Source organism: Anarhichas minor, unplaced genomic scaffold (assembly GCF_050575085.1).
Source record: "Anarhichas minor isolate MPS153535 unplaced genomic scaffold, ASM5057508v1 ptg000023l, whole genome shotgun sequence".
In the NCBI taxonomy this organism is placed as follows: domain Eukaryota; kingdom Metazoa; phylum Chordata; class Actinopteri; order Perciformes; family Anarhichadidae; genus Anarhichas; species Anarhichas minor.
In genome coordinates this window covers 7,509,753-7,527,352 of record NW_027466469.1, presented here as the reverse complement: position 1 = coordinate 7,527,352, position 17,600 = coordinate 7,509,753, and the positions used below count along the sequence as shown (strand labels likewise).

Below are 17,600 nucleotides of genomic sequence, written 5' to 3'. Positions count from 1 at the left end.
AAAGATTGGAATCCATTTAATTCTGTTTACAGTGTTGCAGTTAATCATTGCCCAGGAGCTGTGAACCTTCAGTGTGATTGACAAATCGGTTGTGGAGCTTTGCTTTGCTTTGCCACTGTCTCCTCGCAAGCCTTCTATCTGTACAGCATATGTCTGTGTGATTTTCATGTGTGTTGCTGTTACTGCTGCTTGGCTCAGGAGGATATATTAGATCTTCAGCTCCAGCGCAACCTGGATTACTTAGACCAACAGGTAAGAAGATGAACAAACATTATTATTTGCAATTACATATTTCAAATGCTATGTTTCCTAGTCAATGTTGACATTGACAGTGTCTGAGGTTCCTTCCCTACAGTCTAATTTCCTATTTTTTTTTCTTTCCTTAAAAATATCGTTCCTGTAAAGTACCTTTAAAAAACATCATTACCTTACCCTAACACAGTTTTGGTATTGTTACAGTCACCCAGTTACACAAGCTTGTTGTCAGGTCTCTATAATCTGACCTGAATCTTCAGGTGCTCGAGGAAAGCTGCCTAATTGGCATGGTTACCCGAATGGTGGAGCGCTCATCCTCAACAGCAAAGCTCTGTGTACAAGTAATAGAGGAGAGAGCACCACCACAGAAAGGCAGGCTTCAGCCAGCAGCACTTCACCACAGCTGCTTCTCTCATGGCTTAAGCCCTAACTAGTAATTCCATTTTCTAGCTGGACTGTCTTTTGAATTGCTTTTTTGACTTTGGAACTAATTAGGGAACTTCTAAGCAAGTGTTGGCTAGTCCATTATCGTCCAATTTAGTACCGTGCAAAGGTCTGTATAGACACCTACCCAAGCCTGCCTCTTTTCTTGTTTGCATGTGGCCCATACTGTCACTCACAGTCAAACACATTTATGATGATATTCTTCTCCATTATTCCATCAGAAGCTCACATCATACTTTTTGCTTCTGCTTGGCTGTAAGGTTCTGTGATGGTCTTTGTGACAAAAATGTCTTCATCTGCCCACGTCTGCAACAGTCTTGGACTTTTTTTTTCTCGATATCCATATCTCATGACTGTGTGGACCGTGCAGAATACACGTGTGAACAGGTCCACCAACACATACTCTCAATGTGCAATCAATGGAACTGTTTACATGTCTGAATGTGTCCATTGTGGAGTATTGAAAGGCCTCAAAGGCCCTGACATGCTTGTAGAGTCAATGCATACCATCTCTGCCATCATATGTTTGTAAAGTTTGTGTCATATGAACCCTCTCTGATACTTCAGCTTCACTAGTACTGTTTATCATGGACAATACTTTTCCCAAAGTGTTTCCTCTCAGGTAGCACTTCATAGTAATCCTTCTGAGGACTGATAGACCCTAAACCCGAAACTCAATCTTCTCGAACCTAAACCTTATGTTGGCCATACACTAATCTGGGCAAACAATTACTTTCATCTGTAACAAAAAGGCATTAAAAATATGACAATTTTTTCATTCAATGACAATCTATTGTCAAAGCTGCCGCATTGGCGCTTGTGAAAACTATACTTAGTCTTTGAGTTAGGAGCCTTGGATAGGCTTACATTACATTACATTACATTACAGTCATTTAGCAGACTCTTTTATCCAAAGTGACTTACAATAAGTGTATTCAACATGGTATTCAAGAGAACTACTAGTCACCAGATGTCATAAGTGCATCTCTTTTTTTAAACAAGCATCTAAGAGCATAAACCAGAGCGAAAGTACAGAAACAAACTAATATGAATACAATAAATGCTAAGTGGGAGGCTCAGGGTAATACTTCTTGAAGAGGTGAATTTTCAGCCTGCGCCAAAAGATGGGTAGCGATTCTGCTGTCCTGACGTCAGTGAGGAGTTTATTCCACCACTGTGGGTCCAGGACAGAAAAAAAGCCGTGACCGGGTCAATCGGCCGCAGGGACCTCTCAACGACGGGGCAACCAATCGCCCCGAGGCAGCAGAGCGAAGTGGTCGGGCGGGGGTGTAGGGCTTAGAGATAGGAAGGAGCTGGTCCTTTCACTGCCCTGTAGGCTAGCACCAGAGTCTTAAACTGGATGCGAGCTCTTACAGGGAGCCAGTGTAGAGAACGGAGAAGGGAAGTTGTGTGGGAGAACTTGGGGCGATTGAACACCAGGCGAGCAGCAGCTTTCTGGACAAGCTTCAGAGGTCTGATGGCCGACGCCGGGGCTCCGGCAAGTAGTGAGTGTGCAGTAGTCCAGGCAGGAGATGACAAGAGCCTGGATTAGCAACAGGGAGAGTGCAGAGCCTAAGACGCCCATCCCCTTGAGGGTGGAGAGGAGGATCTGGTGGTTCACCGTGTCAAACGCCGCAGACAGGTCCAGGAGAATCAGGACAGAGGAGAGAGGGTTCACTCTGTCACCGCAAGGAGGGCTGTCTCTGTCGAGTGATCCACCTTGAACCTGGACTGGTGGGGGTCCAAGAGGCTGTTCTGGTGGAGATAGGAAGAAGTTGGTAAAAGACAGCACGTTCAAGTGTTTTGGAGCGAAAGGGTAGAAGAGAAACCGGTCTGAAGTTCTTGACATCACAGGGGTCAAGTGATGGTTTATTCAGAAGGGGGGTGACTCTGGCAGTCTTGAAAGCTGTGGGAAAGCATCCTGAAACAAGAGATGTGTTGATGAGGTGGGTGAGGAAAGGAAGGAGTTCAGTCGCAATAGACTGAAGAAGAGGGGAGGGGATCGGGTCAAGGGAGCATGTGGTGGGGCGGTTACATGTAACAAGGTTGAGGACCTCGTTGGGGGAGAGGGGAGCAAGATAGGGTAAGATGGGGCATGGAGAGGGGAGGGAGACCTGAGGGGGAAGTGCTGGAGAGGGTAGAGAGGGAGAGGGTGGACAGGGAGAGGGGGGCTGAGAGAAGGAGGATCTGATATTGTTTACCTTCTTGTCAAAGAAGTTGGCGAAATCATCAGGGAGAAGGGAGGAAGTAGGAGGAGGGGGTGGGGGTTGGAGGAGTGAAGAGAAAGTTTTGAAGAGTTTTTAAGGATTGGAAGCAGAGGGTAGTATTTTAGTGTGGAAGAAAGCAGCTTTAGCAGTAGAAAGAGAGGAGGAAAGGTGGAAAGAAGAGATTGGAAATTCAGAAGGTCCTCCGGGAGTTTGCTTTTTCTCCATTTTTTTTCGCTCAGCCTCTCTTAGGCTCTGTCTATCAGTACGTACTGAGTCCGACAGCCATGGGCAGGTGGAGTTGGCCGTGCAGGCCTGGAGGTGAAGGGACAGAGGTTGTCCAAAGAAGAGGAAAGGGTGGAGAGGAGAAGATCAGTAGCAGCATCAGGGGATAGGGAGGGCAGAGGTAACAGAAAAGGAAAGATCAGCGGGGGAGATGGAGCGGAGATGACTACGGGTAGAAACCATGTGGGTAGGTGGAGGAAGTAAGGGGGGAGAGGAGAGGGAGAGGGAGTAGGACATGAAATAGTGGTCAGAGAGCTGGAGGGGAGCAACGGAGAGGTTAGCAGTAGAACAGTGTCTAGTGAAGATAAAATCCAGCTGGCTGCCGGCCTTGTGGGTAGGAGGAGAAGAGGAGTGGTAAAGGCCAAAGGAGGAGAGGAAGGAAAGAAGAGGTTCTAACTTATCAGTCTGGATGTTGAAGTCGCCGAGCAGGATGAGTGCGGAGCCATCGTCATGGAAGTGCGAGACTAATCTGTCAAGCTCCTCCAGAAACTCACCAAGGGGGCCTGGTGGGCGATACACAACAGCAATGGTGAGCTTGACTGGATAAGTGACAGTCACAGCATGAAATTCGAAAGAGGACGGGGAGAACTGTGGAACAGAGACAAGAGAGTATTTCCATTTTGGAGAAATTAGCAGGCCAGTACCACCACCTCGCCTCGCAGCTCTGGGAGTGTGAGAGAAAGAGTACACATCTGACAGAGCTGCGGGTGTGGTAGTGTTTTCTGGTGTGATCCAGGTCTCAGTTAGGCTACATCCATACTACTCCGTTTCTATTTGGAAGCAGATTTGTCAAATAGAAACGATCTCCGTCCACACGGGCGTTTCAGCATCATTTTCAAATTGATCTGCATCCACACGGCAACCTTCGAAGACGGACAGCACGTGACCATTAACGTACACTGGGCATGCGCGTGACGGTGTAAACAGGAAGTGGATTGGTTGCTTAGTTTTAAAAAATACGACAGAGTAATAAAGTAGTCTTTAATAATGAAAGGTTGTGTTTGATACTTAAGATCTTCCTCTAAAATATTCCTCTATAAACTCAAACAGACAGTTCGTGGAAAGTTTTAGAAGTTTTATTTTTCAGACTTAGTTACAACGCTGCGGGTCTTTCTCTATCTCTCTCTCACATCAAATTTACTTTAAAATCAACACTTACACGTAAACGTTTACTAGATTATGGGTCCATAAATGTGGTCAACACACGTCTCTCACTCTATTCTGCTCTTGCTTCGTACAGGAAAGCTTAGCAGATCGCTAACAGTAGATCCGTGAAATAAAGACCATGGAATCCGTAGAAGAGTTTCAAGACTTTAGTGTGAATCTTTCTTATTTGTAAAACTGTGAAAACACAATATGAAATATGGCTTTACAAACTGTCCCTATACACATACATGAATACAAAACAACAAGCCATCATGTAACATGTCTGACTAGCTAGCTTCTAAGCTAATTTTAACATTACCGCCAATGGAGAAATGCTAACCGCGATTAGCATTTAATACAGCTTCTGACGTCCGCTCCATTGGGCTGATGACGCCGCTGGTCACGCCACTCGCTAATCGCTCCAATAACAGCTGCTTCCTCCACAGAAATGCAGACTTTTACTACACAACAGCTGCTAGTACAGTCAACAAAGCAAGCAACGCTTGAAATTCGTTATCCATGTTGAAATGAATTACTGGTAGCCCAGTTTGTTTTCTTCCGGGTACGGGTCACGTGATAGTGAGTGTGACGAATCAGGGAAGGAGACGTCATGGCTGCTAAGAACCAATCCAGTAGCGAACACGGGTGTGGGCGTCATTTTTTCTAAACACATCAGTTTCCGACCGTCCACACTCAAACGCAACCCCGGAGTTTTCAAACACCTCCAACCTCGGGGGTGTTTTCAAACTCCTCCGTTTAGGGTGCTCCAAAACTCCGGCGTAGTGTGGCCGCTCAATGTAAACGTAGCAAAACATATGTGTTTCCAAACGTAAGCAGAGTAATGTGGACAGGGCCTTAGAGCAAGAAAGTTGAGGGAGAGAGGGAAGAGTAGCCTGAGATGAACTCAGCTTTCGGCACTGCCGACTGGCAATTGCAAAGCCCCCCTGCCACCACTTGCTCGCCATGAGCTGAAAGAGTAGGATAGATGAGATTAGTGGGCTCACGGCACCTGGGAGTGACCCAATGTCTACGTGACCACCTGACAGAAATAGGATGCAAACACATGTTAGTCAATATAAACCGATAACTGACCCGCAAGTACAAGCTCGAGAAGTCGGGCTTGAAAAAGTCGCCCTGTTGCCTTCGTTGCCTTCGTAAATCACACCTACCTTAGACAAGCAGAAACTCCCAAAGTACTAATACTGAAGCAGCCAAGGTACAGCTAATAACAACTTGTAAAAGCAAGAACAAAATACTTAGTCTATTCTAAGTGAATTAAGTAGTGCAGTATCCCTCTAGAAGCCAAATACACACTGGAGTGATACTTTCACTGGACTGACTATTTATATCCTTGAGATGTGCAAGCCACTTCCTGGCACTTAGCAGAGAAATTGACCAGGTGAGACTAAATCACACCTACCTTAGACAAGCAGAAACTCCCAAAGTACTAATACTGAAGCAGCCTAGGTACAGCTAATAACAACTAACTAGGCCGTACAAGGTGTTTTTCCGGAGGGAGGGTGAATGGCATGTATCATAGCTTCTTCCTGACTGCATCACACTGTTGTTTGTGTGTCTTTATTGACATGTTGAATCGTACACACTGAGTTAACAATGCATCATTTTTGACGGGCTATCCTTAAAGGCAGTCTTGCATTCCTGTATATCTTTTGCTGCTAAACCCAAAACCTCACCTTACTGTGTAATTCTTGTTGACCCCTTCAAACAGTTGTCGTCCATAAAAGTGTGTACAATCATTTTCCCATTCATCTTGTCATCCCTTCATCTTGTTGTGATGATTGGTTTCAGGCATCAGTTTTCTGTCATAATACTGAAAGTTATACAACATGATGTTCCCTTAATAATCACATTCCTATTCAATCACAGTTCTTAGGAGGACACATTGTAAATGTTGACGTAACAGTTGTGTTCATGGTTCGGTGGAGGGTTGCTTGGTTGGCTGAGAGGAAACAACTTTCCCCTGAACTCTTTTCACTTATTTACACTCTCAAGATGTATCATGCCATATTTCAGCATAGTTCTTCATTCTGGGACATGCACCAAAGAGCTTCTGTGACATTTACAAATGCATTATCAGAATGCCAACATTTTGTTTAACTTAGGCTGAAGAATAACTCTATTGGGTTTTTCTGGCTCCATCTAACTGATGGCAGATGTTACGTGCAGTATTTTTTGTGGAAACTTAATCACCTGCAATCTGCTTCAAAAAACATGAACACTGAGCCAGGAAAATAATCACTACAAGCTCATTTTTTAAAATAACAGTTTCTTCATTGGCAGAGAAATTATTTCTTTGTGAATAAGGAAATGTTGATCTTGGTGACTTTCTAAATAAATGAAGCTTTTATATTCCTCAGAATTAGGAACTTACTGTAAACATTGAACTGTTGCTTTCCTCTCAATGGTGTAGTTAGTGTCTATACTGTTTGATTGACTTTAATCATCCACACGATTTGTTCAATGTTTGCTCTCACAGGTGCCTCCTTTTCATGACGTCTACAGCAGAGAGTTACATCCTACACTCAAGCTCAATGAGATTGAAACCAGTGTAAGAGACACTACAATGCATGCAGATAGCAGACAAATAAGCACAGCCAAACTCTTATCCACATGACTAATTTTTTCAAATAAACTACATGGCCAAAAGTATGGCCCTGAGTATACAATAATATAAAATATAGGGTTCTTATAACTTTAGAACAACATGACATGGACATGACAATGCCCTTATACACAAAGCCATCTCCATAAACAAAAGGATTTTCCCAGTTTCTGTGGAATAACTTGTCTGGTCTGCCCAGAGCCCAAAGCTTAACCCCATCCAACACCTTAGGGATGGACTGGAAAGCTGACTGTGAGCCAGGCCTTATTGCCCAACATCAGTGTTCGACCTCACTAATTCTCTTGTGGCTGAAACCAGAAGAGTGGAGACTGTTACAGCAGCAGATTAAAAGTGACACATTCAGCTATCACATATAGGTTTAATGTCCTGGTGTCTATATGCTTTGGGACTGATACTGTAAGCGTGTACTCACACAGATACATTTTTTTACTCTTTATCTTCGTTTTATGTTTTTTTACTGGATACAGCAAAATATATGTGGTAACCATCCGTTGTTGGTCTGACACAGAAACTCCTGGGTCGACTGTGTGAACAGAACCGAATTTGGAAAGACCATGAGGCTGTTGTCCACAGACTGCGGATGGAAAAGGTACATCATTTTTCACAGTATTTTACCACGTGTTTAAAGAATGTTTTAGATAGTAAAACTAACCAAATGTTCCAAAAACAACTATGAAGTCCTGTGCTTCTAATTATTTGTGAGGAAAGGAAACCCATCTTATCATATCTTACCATGTGTAAAGATATAGAAAAACCTGACAGTTGAATTCAATACCACAGTTCAGCTAAGAACACAAATCATTTGTTCAGTTTTTATCAGGACTTACCTAATTGTTGAGGCTGCACTTTGTGGTGATGTTGTATGGGACTTCTTTACGTTGAAAGTTATTTATATTATTTTCTTTTTCACAGCCCAATTCAACAAGCCCACTTTCTACACAGCTTCGTAAATGACCAAACAGTGGACTGTTTTATTGTATTCCTGTACATTGTAGGGCATTTTATTTATACATGCATACAGTAGCTTGTGGTAACATATGCCCACTCATTGTTTTATATCAACATTCTAAATAAATGTACCTTTACACTTTCAATCCAGAAACCTTGAGTAACTGTGTTTAAATATAGCTCTCGTTATGTCCTAACATTACAAACTATAATAATAGAACCATGAGTAGCTCTTGTTTCATCGCAACTTGTTTAATAAACTAGAATATGTGTTCAGCTGAAATACTGCACCTGTTATTTAAATTTAGGGAAAAAGGCAGGAAAGACAATTTCCAATAAGCTCTCCCTTTCTTGCTCGCCTTGCTTGCTGTTTCCAGGACAGCCTTGAAGAAGCACTTGTGGCAACTCATCAGGAGATGGAGCTGTACCATAACCAACCTTTGGCCCTGGAAAAACTGCGGTTCAAAAAGGAAACTCTGCAGAACCAGCTCATCAACATCAGAGGGGAGCTCTCCCAGGCCTCTAGTGTAAGACACTGCATAACATATTCAGGACCCAGGTAGTTGCAATGTTAAAAGATGACCATCTGTCATTATTTTTTGGGAAGAATGTGTGTGTGTGTGTGTGTGTGTGTGTGTGTGTGTGTGTGTGTGTGTGTGTGTGTGTGTGTGTGTGTGTGTGTGTGTGTGTGTGTGTGTGTGTGTGTGTGTGTGTGTGTGTGTGTGTGTGTGTGTGTGATTTTACACATTTGGTTTTACTCAGGCTGAGTTGTCAAATCCTGCACACATGACCCGATGCTTTGAGGAGTGTCTATCTGCAGTCTGGAAGGCTACATGACACGGCCATTAACTATATGATACACCTGCTTTTCTACACAACAGACTTCCTGAGATAACTTGTGATTCATATACTTATTTTAACCCAAACCATGATGTTGCCCTAACCATGCAGTTTTTATGCCTAAACCTAAAACAAATAGTTTTTGTGCCTAAACCTAAAAAAGTAGTTTTGCCACCTTGTATTGCCTAATCCTAACTGAACTGGGATAGTTTCAAGGGGCTTGGCATGGGTTAGGGTTACTGCTTTCCAGCATAAAGAATAGAAAGTAGCCCAGACGCGGACGTGCACATGCAGACTGAATGTGGTAGTGGCTACTTGGGAAAAAAATCCAAATAAAATTTGTATGTATTGGTGCAGATATTTGCCCTAGAAACTCCATGACATCCTATACCATCCTCAAAACATAGTCCAGTTCAAAAATGCTCCTCCACACACAACAATTATTAAATTTACTTCTTAGACACCTCTCCCTTACTCTGCTTCTTCTTCCGCCACGATGTTCCCAAAGTCTCTACCACACCACATTCCGACTGTGCAAGTCCATGTCACTTTTCCTTCTGCTGTTTGTGCTGCTGTTTGTGTCCAGGTAAAGCATTCAAGTAGGTCTATCTGCAGGTCCACAGTAATTCATGACGAATTTCGGTTAGGTTTTAGACCAAAAAGTTTAGGTGCCAAAAGTACTTTGTATTGAAAACATCATGGTTTGGGCTAAAATAAGTATGTGAATCACAAGTTATCTCAGGGGCCCTGTCATGTAGTAAAGTGGGCGTGCTGTGTAGCCTGCTAGACTGAAGATAGACCCTTCTCAAATGATTGGTTCACATGTGCAGGAATTGACTAATCAGCCTGGGCAGGAAGGCCAAGCACAAAGACAGTTGCTAGCTTGGCAGACCACCAACCCAAAAATAAACGATTAGAAAATCGAGGCATCTCACCTATGAAGCTTGATAGAAATCCACCCATCGATAATATTCCAACAAAAACGGTCTTGTTACATTGCCAAAGGTCCAGACAATCCAATCCAGTACAATATTTAGTCCAAAACACATTATTACGTCCATAAATACCCACGGACTGCTGTTGCACCATTTCAAATTAGCCGGCAGATATGCCTAACTATCTATGTATTTTTCAACGTAAAGTGTTACCTTTCAAAAGAGACCAAAAGCATGCATGTACTCCAAATGGTTCAAGAACAGCTTTCAGTTGACTTTGGGTATGTCTTGAATAAGCGTTTTAGGCTAATTTTACAGGAGTGGTAACAGGTTAAGAATTAGCAAAAGCATTACGTAAAAACACAAAGCAATAAGATAAATAATAACAAAATTAATGGATATCAATAGATAATGTAATATAAAAATAACTAAATATGTATTTAAAAAAAACACATTAACATGTATTTTTTTAGAATACTTAGCAGTATAGTAGTAGTTTATATGCAAGAAATATAACTAAATGTATGTATACTTTGTATACTGTATATTAAAAATATATAAATAAATACACAAAAATATACATGAACACGCTTATCATTACTCTTTTATATTTTGTTATTTATATTTATTTTCCAGTTATTTATTTTTCTCCAATTATAATTCCAAAAATGTTTTATTTACGGATTTATTATTTTATTTATTCCTTCTTATATTTCCAAATATATTTTCTTCTTCTCTTACAGATCTATTCTTTATTATGGCACTCTTATGACTCCATCAGTATAATGTACATTTCAGATGCATTAATGTTCTTCTGTTATAAAGCTGTTTACCAGCATTGCCATATTTCGATAGCGGAGGAGAAAGACGGCCCAAATACAAAAACAATATCCAGGTTGTAAGGAAAGCTTTCATTTAAACATTTTAATGAATAATTTAATTGGATCTCAGTTTTTCATGTATACTCAATTCATTCTGAAGGTCAAAGGCATCATTTAGCAGGCATCATTTATGTTATTCACATATGTTATAAACATTCTGAGAAACACTGCAATCATTTGTACATTTCTTAGGCTTTAACCACCAATCGTATGGAGTTTGAAGCATTAGAGGATGAGGCCAACGCCATTCATGGAGACCTATGGGAGCAGCTTAATGCAGGAGGGCAGGTAAAGGGTCACACAGTCGTAAGTTCTGTTTATTTACCCAGCTGTAATTTATATGGGAAATGGAAAGCATGTTTCCAAATAAAATTTGGAGATATAGCACCATGGAGAAACTTCTAAACATAATTAATGCATAGTTCTTCAGTATTTGCTTTAGGAATTTCATGATGAAAACAATAATCAACCTTATCAGTAACCAATGGGAATTTGAATCTCTTCATTGTTCCCATATGCAGTAATTGCACAGCATGTATGTTCAGGATCTCTTTCTCTCAAATCTAGACATCCCCAGAGAAGGTTTTGTTTTCTCTTTAAAGAGTACATCCCTCCATGTGATTCCTATCAGTGATAGAGTTATGACGTACTGATAGAGATGGCCTGTTACAGCCAATCTTTGTCTGAAGTGAATATGGGATAGGAAAGCAAGGTCGACAGTACTCTTTAGGAAAGACCCAAATACAGTGTAAATGCGTTTTAAAATCCATTGTTCGCAACATACCTTGGTCATGGTTTGGTACATTGTTAGTACCACAGGTTATTTGTTCAAATGTACCTTGGGTTTGACTATTTCTTTCAATAGTTAGTTTTAGCTTTAATGAAGTGTTAGTAGAAAGTACAGTATATGCAATACTGTCATGAGGATTCAAAAAAGAAGGGTCATTCCTTCATTAAATATATATATATAGTTCACTTGCGGTTGTGGTATCCAACCCTGTAGTTTGTGTTTTGTTTGTCATCAGATGACTGTCACTGAGATTTCTGCCCACACAACAATATAAATTAATGGAATCTGGTTTTCTGGTAATTACATAATTGAAAATTTACATTTAAGTAGTTTAACAACAATATTTCCTTCCAGAAACAATTTCCTTGTTAGGGGCTGTTTCTTCAATTAGTTTGTGTTTGGGATTTTTGCAGAGTGGACTGGTTCATAGGCACATCCAGAAAGAGTTTTGGAGAGTCCAGGATGTATTAGAGGGACTGCACAAGAATAACTCATCCAGAGGCACTGACACAGCCAAGCACAGAGGTAACAGAGGTGCTGGAAAATAATCACGTTTAGTGGAAATTCCGGTGTCTCTAACATGTATATTCTAACGACTCTATCCCTGCCACCCCCACCACCCTCTCTTTCTCTTGCACAGTGGCCAGCGGTGCATCAGGCTCCTTTAGCACCAATAGTCCAGCCAGTCCCCTGAGCTCAGTAAGCTTCACCAGCCCACTCAGCCCCTTCTCCCCAGTGCCCGGCTCCCAGGTCTCCCCCACCAAACAGCTGGGCCCGGAGGTAAGCACCGGACACACCCAGCCAGGGACCAACCCCAATCCAAATCCTGGCACAGGCCAATGCTTCGACTCTAGAACCAACCCTGAAGTGCGTATAAAATCAATCCCTAAATCCCGTCCAAAGTCATGTATAGTGCCTCATTTCAAAACTGACCCTAAGCCTAGGTGTAGACCCAAAAGTTATAGGGAACCTGACACAAGCCTACATTCAGAACATATAAACAACTATGGTAGTGAAACTCGTGAACACACCTTTCCTCAGCTCTCCTTAGCTTTCCAAAACATTGGGGAATCCTTGAGTATATTAGACACTGTGATAGAGGAATCAGACCAAAACTTCAACTGCAGAACCAAGACAAACTTTGACCAACCAGCCAAACACACCAATCAGCATTCAGGCACAGCCCGAACCCACTCTGACCAGCAGGAAGTTTGTTGGATAACCTCAAATGTTTGCAGTCAAGAAGTAAAGATTGGCCTCAGAAAAGATGTCTATCCAGACTCCCACCCATATCACTTCTCAGCAGGATACCATGGTGGCCTCAGAAACCTGATCCCCAACAAACGCTTTTCTGTGCCTGATTACCAGATCCTGTTTCTCCAGGACTCCTATCGGGCTGACCTTTTATCATTATGTCACAGACCAGATCTTTTTACATCTTCAGGTGCTAGCCATGAAACCCAACCCTATCATCCGCTAGCTTCTCCATCATCATGTCATGCAGGTTCAGGGGCTAGGCCACTTTCTTACCCTAACAATCAAGGGGGTAAAGGGGGGCATAGCATTGCTCCAGTGACTTCAGCCATAATACAGACTGATTCACCCAGTAATCACTCAGGTGAATTATTCATGCAGACTCATCTTTAAAGACAAGGATATCCACCATGTCATAGTCGATTCTGATGATTCCACATTCAATCTGTTCTGATTTGTAATATTGTAAATACATGGACAATATTTTCCCCCAAATCATAAATATTTAAGTTTGCATTGCGAAAGGTAATCATGACATAATTTTTCATCCCCATTTAGTAAAGACATTGGTGCTTTTAATTGCCTTTGCAGACAGAACTTTATCTGACCTTTCACTTGTCAGAACATTTTCTTTAACTGCTCTACAGGGATCTCATGGATCAGAGAGAATGTGCACTCATCCCTGATTTATTTTCTCAGATAACACTCTTTGGCACAGTTGAGCTTTGGTCTGATTCACATAAATATTTGGGGGATTTAATATCATCAGTCTTGAGATGATACTTTGCCAGAGTATAAATTAAGGGTTCATTGGCATGTTCTCTCATTTTTGCATTCTTTCATTAAACACCTCCAAAATTAACCTGCTATCCTGTTGACAACATTCATGTTTTCTGTCAACCAAATAAAATGAAGAAAATATTTGAGTTGAAAATTTCATGTTGGACTTTGTGCTGCAGTACAAGCTGTCTCTTAAATAGAAATGACAAGCTTTACTTGTTCAATTACAATTACAGGGATGGATCTAATTGACAAATTTCCCCTTGGGGATGAATAAAGTATATATCTAATCTAATCTAATCTAATCTGTTTCTCAGCAATGTAATACTGTATAAATGTTAGTCTATTATAGGTGACAAATTACTTATGGATGGTTGAAATGGCATTGCTGTTTCACAGAGCCTTTCACAGAATGTTTATGATATAGGAATTCATCCCAGGTATTTAATTGGCCAGCTGGGGATTTTCACATCCAACTCCTTAACATAGGATAAAGACACCACTCCACAGAATAATTCCCATGAGTCCTTTCTGCTCTGCCTGGCTTATTATCACTCATCTTGATGTGCAGCACTCTTTCTTCCACCTATCCTTTCCCTCCTTCCTTTCTTCCCTCCCTCTTGCCCTTATGGTCATCTAGGAAAGTGTTCCCCCAAGGCCTCCCCTCCCCAAATCATATCACCCTTTGGAGCCCTCCCCTACCTTCCCTCCCTCCGTCCCTCCCCTGCCCTTTGACAGCACTGCCTGGCTACGCAGCTTGGGTATCGATGATGGTTACCTTGATGGTGAAGATTCTCAAAACAGAAAGGTATTTGGGTGTTTCCGCTACTGTCCTGCCCTCGCTTCACCCAGTCCTATCATTATTGTCATCTTTAAGAACATTATAGTTAACCTTGTAGACCAACAGGGACCATTCATTCCTTCAAATTTCCCATGTTGTTCCTTTTTCCATTTCTCCATTGTAATTAAGCACTCTGATTGTCCCTCTGTGTCTCCATATCAGCCCTTATTTGACCTCACAAAGCACTTGTTCCATAAGTGGGTGCCCTCCCTTTGCTCTTTTTATTGCCTCTGCCAATAAAAGTCATGGCAGTTGCATTTCTGTAACAGGAAGTGTACGTTTTCTTTAGTAAACACGGTACATGTCAGTTCAAAATGCTCTACAGGTGCTTTGGAAAAGTACTATTTTTTGCCAAGGATGGGCAGCACTTAACACTGGGTATGAATCTTTGTGTGGAGTTCTCTACAGCAACAGATCGTCTATCAAACTTCCGATGTGCCTATTTATAGTCATTGTAGTTAGTATGTGGTCACACCAGGAAGTAGCACAGTGAAAGTTCACGCATTCTCACAATATAGGTTATGCTGGAAGCATTGTAGTGACCACTTTCATCCTTGGTCTTTGGACAATGAGTAAACATAGTTAAATCAAGGCATCACATTTGTAGCATCCATTGGTACCATCCATTCCTGTCCCATGAATGGCTGCACACCCGGTTGCATCTCTTTTGTGGAGCACTTCATACTCAAGGAGAAATAAGAGTCAGTTTTTTTCTCTCAGGCTCTTTTTGTTCCCTCAAGGTCATCACTCTCAAGACACTTTGTAACTAGTCAACAGATGATTTTGGTGTGAAATTTCTCTATCAGAGGTGTGATCAGGCCATTACTGTGTGAGCAATTGATGTATTGATTCAGTCAAGATGGGTATAACAGGCATTTTCACATGATGCCCTCATCACTATACAAAGTAATGCATTATCTGATGCATTCTGTATACTGAATTCTCACCGCCTTCACGTTTAACGTTGATACATATAATGTAATTTTTCCACCTTGCAGTCCAGGTTTGCAGAACAGAATATTAATGACGTCCAGGACCAGGTTCAGGAGAGACAATCCACCATGAATAAAGGTACAACAACCGAAACTCAAGTTTCCATGTAGCTAGCCGCCGCTAGTCCATATCGATTTCCTTGGGCAAGACACTTAACCCCAGATTACTCCCGTAACTGTGCCTATGGTGTGTGAATGTTGAATGAATGTTACTTAGTCCTGATGCGCAGGTGGCACCTTGCATGGTAGCCCCTGCCATCAGTGTATAAATGGGTGTGAATGGGTGACATGCAGTGGCGGCTGGCCAATAGAGGGCCATGGGGCCTGGCCCTACCTTGAGCCACACAAAATAAGAAGAAAGATTTGTGTTTTTGAACTATGGAATGTATCCAGTAATATGTGTAAAATACGATACCTGCGCAAAATATATGCTTTTCCTGCTCGTCCTCTCCGCCTGTCTGCTAGTCCTCTCTGCCTGTCTGCTCGTCCTCTCCGCCTGTCTGCTCGTCCTCTCCACCTGTCTGCTCGTCCTCTCCGCCTGGGTGCACGTCTCAGAACGCGCAGCTTGGGGCCAAACGAATTTGGCCCAAAAGAGGCGGGTCTATGAAGCAGTTTAGCCAATTGCTGATTAAAGATATAAATGAGTGACATACAATTTAGCCAATCAGCGCCCTCAAATAGATTCAGCTTGGGGCCAAATTTGTTTGGCCCCAAGCTGCGCGTTCTCGTCAGGAGAAGTTTCTACAAGCGAGCGCCAGCTCAAGGACTACTCCTCCAAGACCCGTTTGAGAGGAGAACTTTGGCAAAGAAACTTCAGGCCAAAGAGCTGATCCCAGATCAGCCTGACCTCACAATCAGACAGCAGACTAGTGGGAAAGGGACGCAGTACATGCAAAGCTTCTCTAGTAGCTGTACACCAGACAGGTTTGGCTAGCTGGATGACATCATGCGAATAACGTATTTAGCTTTAAAACAACGGGGACAGATCCAGCACGGACAGTTAGGGAGTGAGGGATGAGGAAGTAAGGAAACATGAGAACACCAGGACACACATGGAGAACTCTGTCAAGCTACATATTAGGCAAAGTGAACATCTTTTCTTCTACATAGTTGTCCTCAGTCTCATCTGCTTAACTTGGTCATGGAGGCATCAACATTTAATAGAGATGGTAAATTAACAGTGAAAACTCATCATAGCTTATATCTATATACTGTATGTATGTGTGTGTTTTATATTATACTGAATATTATTATATGATATATATATATATATATATATACAGTATATATATATTATACTGAATTGCCTGTGAGGGTGACAAAAATAAGATGTCCTGACGTGTTTATCAAAGTGTTATTTACTGCTTTTTTTCGTGTTGGAATAAATGTTAAATATTTAACTGCAAAGCAGTAATGCGTGTTTGATGCTTTAATTTTTTTGCATTAAACCATACTGGGATGTTTGCTGAAATTGATTGGATGGCCCTACCTAGAAAACTTTCCACCAGCCGCCACTGGTGACATGTAGTGTGTTAAAGTGCTTTGAGTGGTCGGAAGACTAGAAAAGCGCTATACAAGTACAGCCCATCCATTTAGGTACACAGAACCTGATGGAGTATTAAAAAACACTAATGACATTCCCTCTACTGACATTTTTAAATTAAAGATGAAAGAAAATTCATAATCTAGTTCAGAATCCGGATATTTGACGTGTGATTGTATCATTAAATCAAGTGAGACTGACAGGAATTGTATAGATTGTCTTATAGTATTAGCTGTGACAATTCAGCTCCCTCTTCTTTCCCTTTGTTTTAAAACTCGTCTGTTGTGTCCTTTGCCAGTTGGCATTGTCCCTCCTAGAACGAAGTCCCCCACCGACAAATCACACAGCAGCTCTTATGGAGTTTCCCGCCATAATGGCAGACGGCCTAATGGAATTTCTAGGGTATGTCAGCCTTGCCTCCATGTAAATAATATCAAAATGTCTGTCTGAACTACAGCATGTACAGATGTGTCGCATCAAGGGTTCAAACAAGATAGTGTGAGGAAATCAAACCATTCACAAACCTTTAACCAGTGTTCACAGGAACCCTGTGTTAGATAGAAACAACCAAGATAGAAACAACCAAACAATATTGTTATTACCACAAATATCTCAAATCAATTAAAAGCATTACATGTTAACACATCGTCAAGAAGCTGAGGGGGGTAAGATGTTGATATTCAGATATTTGTAATATTATTCTTATGAGAGAACATCTAGAACCAGTCCAAGAATGAGATTGTATGGGTGACTGTGGCTCAGCAATAGAGCTGGTGGTCCTTCAATCAGAGGATCGGCGATTTGATCCCTGGCTCCTT

The 17,600-nt window shown here is 41.7% G+C and overlaps 1 protein-coding gene across 1 annotated transcript in view; it reads left to right on the top strand.

Moving 5' to 3' along the window:
- plekha6 (pleckstrin homology domain containing, family A member 6) overlaps positions 1–17,600 on the top strand; it is a 55,938-nt gene that overhangs the window by 23,331 nt on the left and 15,007 nt on the right. The window contains exons 9-18 of the mRNA XM_076096735.1: positions 199–252; positions 6,832–6,903; positions 7,487–7,567; positions 8,304–8,453; positions 10,775–10,870; positions 11,786–11,897; positions 12,013–12,152; positions 14,047–14,214; positions 15,246–15,318; positions 17,081–17,184. Of these exons, the coding sequence (XP_075952850.1) occupies positions 199–252; positions 6,832–6,903; positions 7,487–7,567; positions 8,304–8,453; positions 10,775–10,870; positions 11,786–11,897; positions 12,013–12,152; positions 14,047–14,214; positions 15,246–15,318; positions 17,081–17,184 (1,050 nt within the window). The remainder of the gene's footprint in view (positions 1–198; positions 253–6,831; positions 6,904–7,486; positions 7,568–8,303; positions 8,454–10,774; positions 10,871–11,785; positions 11,898–12,012; positions 12,153–14,046; positions 14,215–15,245; positions 15,319–17,080; positions 17,185–17,600) is intronic.